Source organism: Canis lupus, chromosome 4 (genome assembly GCF_048164855.1).
Source record: "Canis lupus baileyi chromosome 4, mCanLup2.hap1, whole genome shotgun sequence".
In the NCBI taxonomy this organism is placed as follows: domain Eukaryota; kingdom Metazoa; phylum Chordata; class Mammalia; order Carnivora; family Canidae; genus Canis; species Canis lupus.
Window position 1 is genome coordinate 42,860,455 of NC_132841.1, and position 14,571 is coordinate 42,875,025.

Here is a 14,571-nt window from a genome sequence, read left to right on the forward strand (position 1 = left end):
ACTAATTCCTCAAATTGTCCTCCTTTCCCACATCCCAAATACCAAAATGAAATGTACCTAAATTTTCTAATCATCAAGTGTAGAGGGTAAAGAGAAATTGAAGAGAAATTCAAAATATCCCAGGATGTTAAAAAAAAATCCATAGGCTAAAGATTCAATCCTCTGTCATCTATAGGCAGCATAATTTTGGGTCATGTAACTAAAGCCTCTGTGTTTACATCTATAAAATGAGAGGAATAACAGGTACCCCACAGGGTGTTGCAAGAACTATTTTTTAAACATGATTATGAAGTAGGGGCACCTGGGTGGCTCAGCAGATGAGCATCTGCCTTCAGCTTGGGCCATGATCCCAGGGTCCTGGGATCAAATATGACATCAGCCTCCCCACAGGGAACCTGCTTCTCCCTCTGCCTATGTTTCCGCCTCTCTCTGTATGTCTCTCATGAATAAATAAATAAAATCTTTTTTAAAAAAATAAAAATAAAAATAAAACATGATTACAAAGTAAACATGTCTAATAAAAGTATAAAACATTGGATGGAAAGAAGACATACCAATTCAGGATAAGTGTTACCTATAGTATGGACAAAACAACAAGAATAGAACAGGGGAGGGATAAACAGAGGGTTTCAACTGCATCTAAAATTTTCTTTTCTTAAAAAAAAGTGTCAACATTTGTTTATTGAGTGGTGATTGCCTGAATGTATTTTACTTTCCTGTATTATTGAAATATCTAATGATATTAAGATCAAACAGAAGCCAGCAGTTATCAGTGGTGAAGACTGTGATGTCTGGAATCAAAGCCTGGATTTGAATGAAGATCTACAACTTATTATCTGTGTGATCTTAGACAAGTCATTGAACTTCTCTGAACCTGAATTTTCTTATCCATAAAATGGGAATAATAATAGTATTTGTCTCATGAGGCTAAAGTTAGGTAAGGAATTCAGAGTTTGCCCAGTGTCTGACATATGGTAAGTGTTCAAAATTCAGTAAATACCATTCTCTCTTTTAAAAATCATCATCATCATCATCATCATCATCATCATCAAAAACCACCACCAAAGAAAGTTGGGCATATTTTCTATTTTATTTCCAGAACCTACAGATTGTGAATACTATTATTTTATTCAATGAAGTCATTTCAATGTATTTTCATTAACAACAAAGTAAATGAAACATGTTTTGAATCAACAAAATGGAGTTTACTGATGATTTGGCCTCACCTTCATTCAGCAGAGAAGAAAACCTCACTTTCACATGGCCTATCTCTAAAGTGGACCCCAAAAAAGGCCATCTCTCCGCAAAGTGGCACTTTAAAAAAAGAAACCCTGTCAAGTGCTCATAACGACATCATGTTACCTTGAAACCAAAGAACTTAGATCACTTTTGATGGAGTCATTGGTCCAAAAGCTGCTATGTGGCTCTGGGTATAACCTACTCTGCAAGTTGTAGATCCAAAATTCTCCTTCCAGAGCTCTTTGCAGCTGAACTAAGACCAAGGTAACACACTTAGGAACTTGGAAAGAGCTCCAGATATTTTTAAGTGAGAAAAGCAAGTCTCAGAATGGTATGCACAGTGTGGTGCCATTTCTAGGACACGACAAAATCTATGTCTTACCCTAAAAAGCAAGAGATTCTATGTCAGCCTCCTCTTTCACACCTTCCCCTTGTTTCCTTTTACTGATAAACAAAATTCAAAAGCTCCTTGGAAACCGCTGTTCTCTTCCTACTAAAAGTAGGCCCCCATGACCCAGACAAGTGTATGTATCAGTAGGTGGAATGGAACTTTCCCTGTTGTTCCAGAAAGGAAACAAATAATGGAAGATGGAGCAGACAATCCCTCTGAAGGGCTTATAAAAAAAGAGTCTAAACAAACAGGGCTACCCCTAAAGGCCAGCCCCCTACCACAGTCTATGTAATTAGAAGATAGAGAGAGGGCCACCTGGTGGCTCAGTGGTTTAGCGCCACCTTCAGCCCAGGGCATGATCCTGGAGACCAGGGATCGTCGGGCTCCCTGCATGGAGATGCTTCTCCCTCTGCCTGTGTCTCTGCTGTCTCTCTCTCTCTCTGTATGTCTCTCATTAATAAATAAATAAAATCTTTAAAAAAAAAAAAAAGAAGATAGAGTGAGGCAGAAGGGTCTTTGGAGGTGGTAGTTGCTGCCTTAGAAGTACTTGGTATCACTTCCCCACCCCCAGGCCAAATCCAAGCATAGGGGTGAGGTCTAGGAGATTTACTCGTAGGGACATCTGGCATCTTATTCCCCAGCTTATAAGACTATTTGTGCAGGGGACTGGCTAACCTTTGGACTTATTTGGTCAAAGAAGATAGAGAACTGGAAAGAAAGCACCCCAAACTCCTTCCCACACCCCAGTCTTATTTAAATTGGAGAAGGAAGGGTGACATTAAACTGGATATAGGATTGAAGTCTTCTTTTGAAATGTCATTAAATATCAGGAAAGATGTCAACCAAATGTGACTGAAGGAAGTGATTTAAAAAAAATCACACTAATTTTTATGTTTATCTCCCCAGGAGGAGTTCTGACTGCTCAATAAACATACGTATTTTCCATATCTAAAATCAGAACATAGAAAGTTGATGCATCCTCTGGGTAAAAGAGCCAGCCTAAGAGGTGTACTACAGACCAAAACATAAGCATGAAGATACCTAAGGCTTAGTAACAACATGTATCCTTCTGAATTATTTGAGTTTTCAACACAAAATACTATCTCTATAATAAAAAGTTAATCAAAATGAGCTCTAGTGAAAGGAAATTCATTCACTTCTAAGGTTCCACATCAGTTTTTTTCTTCCTTATTCATCTAGCTGAGTAAATTTAGTATAGGCAAAGAAGAGCTGGCCTCACCCATTTCAGGCAATCAGAGGGACAGTTTCCAGGTTCTCTGAGCCATATTGTAGAGTTATACACCTGCCAGTCTCTATGTAATGGGAGGACGGATGGAATTAGCCAACACAAAGCACCTAGGAGTTAGCCATGGTGCTAGATAGCTTCTCTACTTTCTCTCATGCTATCCTCATAACAAGCCCAAGAACAGGCAATGGTAACTCATATCACAGGTGAGAAAACTAAAGCCTACTTACCCAGCTAGTGGGTAATGGAGTAGAGAATAACTTTCCATTTCAAGAGTCCATGATCTTTCTACTACTTTTTGTTTGTTTGTTTGAGGGGAGGATTCAAAAACTATTAAAAAGTACAAAGAATAAGATAACAACTACTTGCATTCCTAGCATCTAGAATTAATCATTGCTAATATCTGGAGATAGGTACTTCAAATCTTCAAGCCTATATTACTTTTATCTAAAATGGATATGGACTTTACAAAGAATTTAAAGTAAGCAAAAAGTATAAATACAAGAGCTAAAAGAATTGTTCTGAATCCCATTATCTAGAAAAAGGAAAATACTACTAAACATCTTTTTAGTCAACTTTTCATTTATATTTATACACACAGGATGACACATGGACAAATAGATAAAATATGATTTTTAAAATACTCTCATAAAAATCATCATATAGTAAAGACATTGCATAAATAAAAATCTCAAATACCAAACTGAATCTTATTTGTATTTAATAGTAGAAAAAGAAGAGAAGTGAAATTAAAAGAAATGTTGAAACTTTGATTAAATGTTTCTTCTTAGAGGAACCCTCATGCACTGTTGGTGGAACACAGTCTGGTGCCGGCAGTCTGGAAAACAGTATGGAGGTTCTGCAGAAAGCTAAAAATATAGCTACCCTACACACAATGGAATATTAGCCATATAAAGTATGCAATTGTGTCATCTGAACGACATGAATGGAGCTAGAGAACATTATGCTAAATGAAGTAAGTCAATAAGAGAAAGACAAACACCACATGATTTCACTTATGTGCGGAATTTAAGAAACAAATCAAATGAGCAAAGGGGAAAAGAGAGAGAAACCAAGACACAGACTCTTAACTATAGAGACTTTTAATATCAATTTCTATAAATGGGATCCCTGGGTGGCGCAGCGATTCGGCGCCTGCCTTTGGCCCAGGGCGCGATCCTGGAGATCCGGAATCGAATCCCACGTCGGGCTCCCGGTGCATGGAGCCTGCTTCTCCCTCTGCCTATGTCTCTGCCTCTCTCTCTCTCTCTCTGTGTGTGACTATCATAAATAAATAAAAATTTTAAAAAAAATTAAAAAAAATTTCTATAAATTGATTCATTTAGATTCAATGCTCACTACTATTTCCTTTTATCACAGCTTTTTAATTCCTGTATTTTAAATTTTTGATTCATCTTTCAATTAGCTGGATTTTATTTTTCAAGTAGGTTTCTGCAAGAGGGTTTCATGGGCACACCCAAGTTCTTTTTATTATACCACCCTGACTCATTTTTGACTAACACTGTGGTTTTCATTTTTTTATATTTGCTAGAATAGGTTTTCAAACAGAATCATAGGCAAAACTCCTCATCTGCAAAGCAGCCTGTAACTGTCCAAGGCCCTCAGGAAAATCTTAGGGTCGCATAAATTCCAGTTTGAAAAAATAAATATATATATATATATATATAATGAGTTTAGGCATGATAAGTCCTGCTGTTTTGTATACCAATGCTTCAGATAAACAATCATTTTAATAGACTTCTGAACAGTGAATATGTATTTTCTGAGTATTCATGAATTGATTACTCACTAAATTAATATGCCCAGTTCTTTTTTTTTTTAAAGATTTTATTTATTTGTTCATGAGAGACACAGAGAGAGAGAGAGAGAGAGGCAGAGACACAGGCAGAGGGAGAAGTAGGCTCCATGCAGGGGGCCCAATGTGGGACTTGATCCCAGAATCCCAGGATCACGCCCTGAGCCAAAGGCAGACACTCAACCACTAAGCCATCCAGGCATCCCTACCCAGTTCTTTCTAGAAAGGCATTGTAGCCACTTATTACGAGGATGCATTTAAATAAAACTAATAAAATAGAATTAAAAATGGAAAGCCAGAACCAAAGAAGGTTAGTAACAAGGACTCTAATCCCAAAGACAAATAAAAGTAGCTCAAGTCAGCAAGTATGGCCTTTCTGAAGGTCAGGCAAAAGTAACAGAAGGCTCTGATATTATTAACTTGTGTGGTCAGTTTACTGCCCTCAAGCTTTCTCATGAAAAGTCACATGAAAAGAAGAGGAATATGCTTGCCTTAATCTCAAAATGTGGGACACCACAAATAATCACTGAGTCTTTTACTCTGTCTCAGTAAGCATGGGGTGGAAGAAAGAATGTGGGCTTGCATGCATAGGGAGGGAAACATAGCCATGCTACCTGTATGGCCCTCAGCAAGTCATTTCCCTTCCAAGTCTTGATTTCTTGCTTGCAGACATGGGGCTTCATGCCTCATGGATTAGCATTCAATGGCACAGAAGAGACACTGAGGAGAATTGTCATGCTGCTTGTATTTTCATTCTTTGCCCTTGTTAGATACTTACAGTTTGCTTATTTGCCACTGGGTAAAACAGGATTTGTAAAAGGTGGGTTGCATTATAGCAAGGCGGCAGGTGTTTGGAATCATATCCCTCCCTTCCTGCCCCAGCCTCATTCATTCTGTATGTAGAAGGTTTCCATAGGGCCAGACTGGGATTTTTAGAGGCCTGGACACTAAAAGTGTCATTTCATCTCATACACACCCCAAAATAATATGTATAATACTAAAGTTTAAGATAAATTTAAGGAAGGTGAACAAAGTTCTCATTTCTCCCATGATGACTTCTTTAAAGATGTTTTGAAATATCATATATCAAATACTTTCCCCCTCACAAAAGCTCTTATGCTTGTTTGTTTTTTGGTTTGCATATGTATGTGTGTGTGTTTGCCTGTGTACATGTGTTTGTACATGTGTGTGTATGTAAACATGCCTGTACGTGTTTATGTTTGCATGTGTGTGTGTGTGAGTATGCTGTGTGTGTGTGTGTGTGTGTGTGTGTGTGTGCCAATCTGCAGAATTGCCTGGGCAGTTATATATAGCTGATCTGGCACTGGGGATAAGACCTGTCCTGTGGATTGCTATGAGGGTAACTAGACTAACATGTTATAAGGAAATGTATGTACTAAATATCCAAAGACGGCTGGTTTTGTAGGCAACCTCCTTTCATCTGGTTGGATATTTCCCCTGACGGGCCTCCTTAACAGTAGCATACCTACTTCCCATCCACCCCTCACTCCTATCCCAGCACAAGAGCTTTCTAATTTAAGGGATTAGCGGAAAGGGGGCAATGGACTTGGGTGCTCAGTCCACTCACTTCTTTCTTCTTGTTCTGCCCAGCTATAGGAAAGACATGTTTTCCACACAGTAGGATTAGAGGCAGAACCAGGGAGGGGGAGAAGTGGAGGTCCTGCTCTGCCAGTCAGGACTGGGAGAGCCTGCCTGATTGTGGCTGACACACTGGCAAGTTCATTTAGCTCTTACACCCAAGCCATGCTCCCAATATCAATTTTATCCATGACATTGATTTATAATGCCCTGACTCATGGGTCCAAGGTTATTAGCTTTTGTGCAAATTTTATTTTATTTTATTTTTTTTTAGCTTTTGTGCAAATTTTAAAAAGCACCCCTACCACCACCACCACCATGGGTGAATACAGCCCAATAGACATTTAGCTTCACAAGAGGATGGCACCTCTATGGGAAGAAAGAGATGCCACTTTGCCCAAGACAGGGCTTCTAGCTTGATGCAGGGTGTAAGCACTGCTCCTAGGCCCAGGTACAGTGTCCATACCACATGTGTGTGTGTTTGCCTGTATACATGTGTTTGTACATGTGTGTGTATGTAAACATGCCTGTACGTGTTTATGTACCACACAGTTGTGTATAGCAGTCCTTTTGGAAACAAGGGCATAATTTGCGAGCCCTTCAAAGCCCTTACAGGGCTGATTTCCCTTTGTAACCTTATTAATATCAATAATAAAAAAAGAAGGTGGATGTCACATGCCTAAAAAGCCCCATGGCTGTGGTAAATGGACAGCATAACAAACATCAAACCACACAAATCAGACTTATGCTACTAAGTATAGATTCCTAAAATAACAAAGCATTATTTTCAGTAAATTCCAATTACTAATATTATCAAAATGCATAACAGACCACATATGGCTGCAGGTCCAAAGAGAGGGCTGGAAGTGGTAGGTATGTACTGCAGATGTTCCAATACCATCAGCCAGGGGTCCTGGCATCCATGGGTCACCTGAGCCAGTGACTCACCTCCACAGGTCTCCTGTATCCGCACCACATCACCAATTTGAAGGGAGAGCTGGGGGGCTCCACTCCCTTGGAAGTTGTATATGGCTGTGAAACAGAAGAGAGGGGCAGCATGGTAAGACCTCTGGATAATGAGAATCACTGTTCCTCTCTGCTCTCCTTGAGTTTACCTGACACTCATTCAGCCTACAGGGGTTAATAAGACCAATGCAGAAACTCACAGCCTCCTACAGGAGTCAATGCAGGCCTAGCCTCGTTGCTAAAGGCCTCTACTCATTAACCAAACCTGACCTCTCCCAGCACAGGTCCTGTACTCCAGTTTGCATGCCAAAGAGGCTATTGATATCATCTACCATTCTCACAGTGTGCCAGGCATGTCCTCTGTATATCTTCTCATTCCATTCTAAGGTATAAACTATGATCCCATTTTATAGATGGAAAGCAGAGTTGTTAAGAAGTTAAACAATTTGGTCAAAGTCATCAGACCAGGAAGTGACAAGAAAATCAGTATCTAACTTCCATATTCTCAATCACTATGATGAGCTGCTCCCCAATTACTCCCTCCCAATGACAACAGCCTAACATTCAAGTATATACTCTGTCTTCCCATTTCTGTTATCAGTCCCTGGGGAACAGTAGTTGGTTATGAACATTCAGAGTCCCCCCTGTGCTGTCAGAACCTCCACTAACCTCTTAGAACACAAGATCATGGCATATCATTGCAGTGCACAGGCCCTCTTCAGCATCACTTACTAAGTGAGGCCAAGGCCACATTATTAATCCAGATTAGGGATGCAGCCTACTTTCCAAAGGCTAAAATGGAATCACCATCTTGAGAGGTTTTCAAGAACATAATAGGACAGAATGCGGTTTGATTTAAGGAAAAGATTCTCAGGAGGATACAGTATAGTCCTAGAACGTTGTCATCATTCATTCATGCAGCAGACATTTAGTAAGTGGGTATGATGTGCCAGGCACATGCTAGGCACCGATCTTGCTCTTTTGGGGAATACAGTAATAAATAGAAGTTTACAAAATATGAGACATGTGAAAGAGGAAACAACAGGGCCTGGCAGAGAGTTATAAGACACTTCAATTTTTGTTGGGGTACTTAGGGAAGGCCTCCCTGAGCTGGTACATGAAATACTTGAGCAGACCAGCGAGGGGAACACCAAGGGAGGGGCATTTCAGGAAGAGAGAACAATAGGTGCATGGGCCCTAAGAAAGGAAGGCACTTGGCATATGCAGAAACCATCAAAAGAAACTGCTGTGGATGGAATATGGTAAGAGAGGAGAGGGTGACACAAGATGAGACTGAAGAGGTAGAGACCAGGTCAAACATGGCCTTTATCATGAGTTTGGGCTTTATTCCAAGAAAATGGGAAGCTGGAGGGATTTTATTTATTTATTTGGAAATGCCTTTATTAAGATATAATTTGTTCATTTAAAGTATATAATTCAATGATTTGTTCACAGGGTTGTGTAGACATCACTGTGATTAATTTTAGAACAATCTCATCACCTCGGAAAGTTCTCCCAGCTCCACATAGCCACTAATCTACTTTCTGTCTCTACAGATATGCTTATTCTGGGCATCGTATATAAATAGAATCATGTAATATATAATCATTTGTCAGCGCACTTGGGTGGCTCAGTTAGTTAACTGTCTGCCTTCAGCCAAGGTCAGGATCCCAGGGTCCTGGAATTGAGCCCTGTGTCAGGCTCCCTGCACAGCAAGGAGCCTGCTTCTCCCGGTCCTCCCTGCTTGTGTTTTCTCTCACTATCTCGGTCTCTCTCTCTCTCTCTGTCTTTCAAATAAATAAATAAAATCTTAAAAATATATATATATTCTTTTATGACTGGCTTTTTTCACTTAGCACAATGGTCTCAAGATTCATCCATGCAATTAAAGCAACTTAATTCACTCCCTGTTTCCTCATATATTAACAAAACAAAATGCATTCAAAAACTCTTTGGGTGACTTTAGCAAAAATGGCAGAGTAAGGAACTCCAACTGCCTGTCCCTCTAAAGAAGCAATGAAAAATCTGACAAAAGCTTGCAGAGTCAACTTTATCAGAACTCTGGAAAATACTCAACAGTTTATAGCACTCAAGCAAATGCTTAATCAAGAAAAAGGCAACTGAAACCTGGTAAAGCTTTGTGGCATTTTAACTTATTCTTGTTCCACTCTCTACCCTCCATATCAGTGGGAATTTTGAAAATGATATTCCATGTCCTTTATGTGGGTTTCTAGTGCTGGAGGGAGCAGAAAGAACATTGCTACAAGAAACTAGTTATCTGTTTTGATCTGTTTGTGAATTCTCTAAAGGATTAGAGCTTGCCCTTTATTATTATTTATTATTTATGCTTTGGAGGACCAAGGGGAGAGAAGATAAATTGAGTCAATGGTGAGACTACCATAAAGATTCAGGATTCCTCTCACTCAGTTCACTCTATCTTCTACCCTGTTTGGTCACAGGATTCATCAGCATGAACCTCTATTTGGTTTGGAGACCACTGGAATTAGAAAGACAGAGCAATGGCCTTCTCATGGGCCTTTCCACATGTACTTCCACCTCCCTCCATCCAATCTCCACACAGCAGCCAGAGAAATAGTCAGCCCAATAGGATTATATCACTACTTTCCTTAACTAATACCCATCAGTCTTCCATCTGCTGGCATGCATATAGACAGAAGATGGTCTATCCATACAATGGAATATTTTTCAGCCACAAAAAGGAACAAAGCACTGATAGTTGCTACAATATGGATAAATCTTAAATGTATAATACCCACATATACCAAGGGATCTAGAAGGATATGTATAGGACTGTACACATGCTAAGAAAGGATGGGAAAAAGCCCTAAATTCTCAACTTTGATTGACCTTCAAGCTCCATGCTGGCAGGAAATGCAGGCTAAGACAGAGTTGCAAGTGGTCTGGCTACATGTTAGAGGTATGCCCCTATACACACACACACAGGGTCCAGCTACAAACCACAGATTTTTTTCTCTTTAAACTCTAGGCATTTGGAGATTTAAGTGACCAGTCTTCACAAAAATACTGTGGAAAAGCCACTAAACAAACATACTACTACAGCCTATATTAAGCAGATATAACCAGCCCTGGCAAGGAGGAGAATCTGATATCTGAGAGCACGTTATGATATTCAAGGTATCCAGTTTTCAACACAAAATTATGACCCATGTAAAACAAAACAAAACAAAACAAAAGCAAGAAAGGATGGCTCATTCACAAAAGGACAAAAAGAAGATAATAGAAATTTTCCACAAAAGGATGAACATTGGATTTATAAGACAAAAACCTTAAGTCAATTATCTTAAATATGCTGAACTAACTAAAGGAAACTATGGCCAAAGAACTAAGTCAAACCAAAAGAATAATGTCTCATCATATAGAGAGTATCATTAAATAGAAATGACAAACTAATAAAAAGTAATTCTGTAGCTAAAATGTACAATAACAAATGTGAAAAATTCATTAGAGAGGCTCAATAGCAGACTTGAGGAGGCAGAAGAAAGAATCAATAAAGTAGATCAGTTGAGATCAGGCTGACTGTGAAACAAAAAGGAAAAAGAATAAAGAAGAATGAACAGGACCTAAGTAACCTGTGGGACACTATCAAACACACCAACTTCACATAATAGGAGTTCCATAATTAGAGGAAAGAGAGAAAAAAGAACAAGAATATTTGAAGAAATAATGGCCAGAAACTTTCATTTGATGGAAGACATGAATTTACAAAGTAAAAAAGCTCAGTGAGATCTGAACAAAATAAACACAAAGATATCCACACTGAGACGTAATTATCAAAAGCCAAAGACAAAGAGAGAATCTTAAAAACACAGGAGAGAAGCAGCTCATCATGTACAAAGACTCTTCAATAAAATTAATAATGATTTCTCTTCAGAAACCAGAGAGGCTAGAAGGCAGTGGATGGCATAAAGTGCTAAAAGGAAAAAACAAAGAACAAAAACTTCAACTAAATTCTATCTCTCACAAAATTATTCTTCAAAAATGAACAAGAGATAAACAGAAATAGAAGTTTGTCACTAGTTGACAATTGGAAAGACAAATGCGTAAAACATAATTATAATAATAGGTACATAATATATAAAAATGTAATGTGTGACAATAGCAACAAAAGGGGAGAGAGAGATTTGTACAAAGATTTTGTATACTATTGAAGCTAAGTTAATATTAACTCAAAATATATTATTATTGTAAGATGTTAATTGTGAACCCACGGTTAATCCCTAAGAAAATAACTAAAAAAAAAAAAAATACAGAGAAAAGTAAATGAGAAAAGAATCAAATCAGTAAACTAGAATAAAATCAATTAAACACAAAAGAAATAGTAATGAAGACTGAGGAACAGAAAAACATGTAAGATATATAGAAAACCAGTAGCAAAATGTTAAAAGTAAATCCTTCCTTATGAGTATTTACATTAAATGTAAATGAATTAAATCCTCCTGACATAAGGTAGAGATTGACAGAAAATATTATAAAACACCACCAACAACAACAACAAAAAGCCCACCATGATCCAACAATACGTTATCTACAAGAGACTCACTTTAGATCCAAAGACACAAGTTCAAAGTGAAAGAAAAAAATGTTTCGTGCACATAGTAACAGAAAGAGCACTTAGTATACTAATATTAGACAAAACAGACTTTAGGTCAAAAGTATTACAAGAGACAAAAAAGAGCATTATATGTTGGCAAAAGGGTCAACACACTAAGAACATAGAGCAATTATAAACATATGTCCCTAATATCACAGCACCAAAATGTATGAAGCAAACATTGACATGATTAAAAGGAGAACTAGGTACTTCCACAATAATAATCGGAGACTTCAACCTCCCAATATCAATGATGGATAGAACAAATAGGCATAAAATCAGTAAGAAAATAGAGGACCTGAACCACGCTATAAATAACCAGACTTGACATATACAAAATACTCCATCCTACAACAGCAGAATGCACATTCTTCTCAGGTGCACATGGAACATTCTCTAGAACAGCTCATATGTTAGGGCACAAAACACATCTCCATACATGAAAAATACTAAAATCATACAGAGTAACTTTTCCAACCACAAAGGAACAAAGCTAGAAATGGATAACAGAAATAAAACTGGAAAAATCACAACTATGTGTAAAATAAACAACATATACTTTTTTTATTTTTCTTAAATGGGCTCCATGCCACTTTGAGACAAATGAAAATGAAAACACAACCTACCAAAACTTACAGATGGAGTGAAAGCAGTTACAATATCAGTGAAGGGGGGCCTTGGAGAAGAAATGAGATCAGAACCACCCTCAAACATAAACAAGAGGTATTTATAATGTTGCTTCACTGTGTCCCAGAGAAATTGCTCTTTCATGTTGTCTTTATATCTACTACATGAGGTAGTTACTATTTCCATTTTACAGATGAGGAAAATAAGGTTCAGAGAGTTTGAGTGGCTCACCCCAAATCTCTCCTTTTCCTGTCGTTAAGTCATAGAGCCAGGACTCAAACCCAGCCCTGTGCCTTGCTCATTCTCTGCACCTGTTACCCTGCCCCCACCCTACCACCCCCACACAGAACCTAGATGGCAGGAATTCAGGTGTTCACCAGATCCTTCTTTATGCTTCAATTTTCTCACATACTCTAAGAGAAAAGGAAGAAACTTACAGACTATTTGGTCTAAACACCTATGTAAATCAGCTCTTTCACCAAGGGACCAACTAGTCTTCATAGGTATTCCTTGAAATGGAAAGTCTCAATCCTGAGAAACAATAAAGCTTAGGAGCCAAGAGTCTATCTGGAGTCAGACAAATGTGGCTCTTGAGGCCAGTTCTAGTCTTTGTTGATGCTGACCTCAAATCCAGAGCCACAGTATGTGATATACAGGCTTTGTCTTGCACAAGGCCACCCAGGCAGGAGAGCATTGGAGGCTAGTACCCAACCTGTGATCTACTTGCAAAACTTGTACCCTCTCTGGGTAGGGAAGAGGTATTTTTTGTAATCCACACAAAGTCACTGTGAGGGCCAGTGGAAGCCTGCCTGAGCAGCAACTTCATCTCCTGAGCCTCATTTTCCCCAACTGTAGAATGGAGGAGATGATGGTCCCAAATTTGCAGGGTCCTTAGGAAGGTCAACTGAGGTTAAGACAAAAGGGCTTGACTGGTGTCTGGCCATAGTAAGTCCTCCATAAATGGTAATCATTTTCCTCTTTAACTAGCATTATAAAACCTCCTAAAGCAATCTATTTAGAAGAACTCCTTCAGAATTCTTCTTTAAGTCACCTTTAAATCTGCCTCCCTGTAGTTTGCAACAAATGACACTGTTGGTCAACACTGAATAAAATTAATCCTTTGTTTGAAAGCAAACCTTGAGAAGGTCCTCAGGGGACTCAGGAATCTCTTCTCCTGCATAAACATAGTATGTTTCTTCATTCTTTTTACACTTGGCCTGATTTCAAACCCTGTACCCACACAGGCTGCTGATATTTGGACACACTCCAGCTTGCTGGTGCCCTAACTCAGAGTCTCCACTCCCTGTTCCCTCCAACCCCAGAAACTTGGCTAAGAACATGCCTGTCACAGGCCTGGGCAGGGCCACCGAGGCAAATGAGGTTTCTAACAGAAAAAAAAAAAAAAAAAACAAAAAAAACATCTATAATATGAGTTGATCTCTGAACCACTAGCAAATTAGGTCTGTCCATCAGACATTTGGAAGAGGAATGACTGTGTTTTTCTCCCTGTTTCCACCCCATCTTTCGTTAGGAATCCCTCACCCTGCCCAGCTCTGTCAGATAAGAAAGTTCTAATGAATCAACTTAAGATGTCTTGGACAGATCTTGAAACCTGGTATTCAATATGAAGGTCTATATTCATTCCAGTGATTCACATTTTATGAAAATGAAAGCAACTGATGTTACTATTTATTTTATAAATATATCTCTGCCTTTGCATAAGGGCCTCTATTCTTAAGGCTCTATTTGGAAAAAAGTAGACATTACTGACAAAGGAAGTGGCTTTGCATACCAATACCCAATTCTGTTAAATTTTCTAAATGACTAACAGGAAACATTGAACCAGAATGCCACTGTTTGCTAAAGTTTGATTGCTTATCTCTGATCCTCATTTGAGCTATTTCTGGCCGGTGTAAAAACAGATCACCTTCTTCCCTATTCCCTATAGGCTCAGCCACTGTCAACTTTTGAATGAGGGATGAAAGGGGCAGAAAAAAGGCAAATGTAGGACAAAAAATAAGGAAAAATCACAGAAATCATACCCTGCCCCACCT

At 38.7% G+C, this 14,571-nt stretch overlaps 1 protein-coding gene across 1 annotated transcript in view; it reads right to left on the minus strand.

The window, feature by feature from the left end:
- The window catches only part of DOCK2 (dedicator of cytokinesis 2), a 397,905-nt gene that overhangs the window by 370,166 nt on the left and 13,168 nt on the right, over positions 1–14,571 (minus strand). The window contains exon 2 of the mRNA XM_072824198.1: positions 7,240–7,323. Coding sequence (XP_072680299.1) covers positions 7,240–7,323 — 84 coding nt within the window. The remainder of the gene's footprint in view (positions 1–7,239; positions 7,324–14,571) is intronic.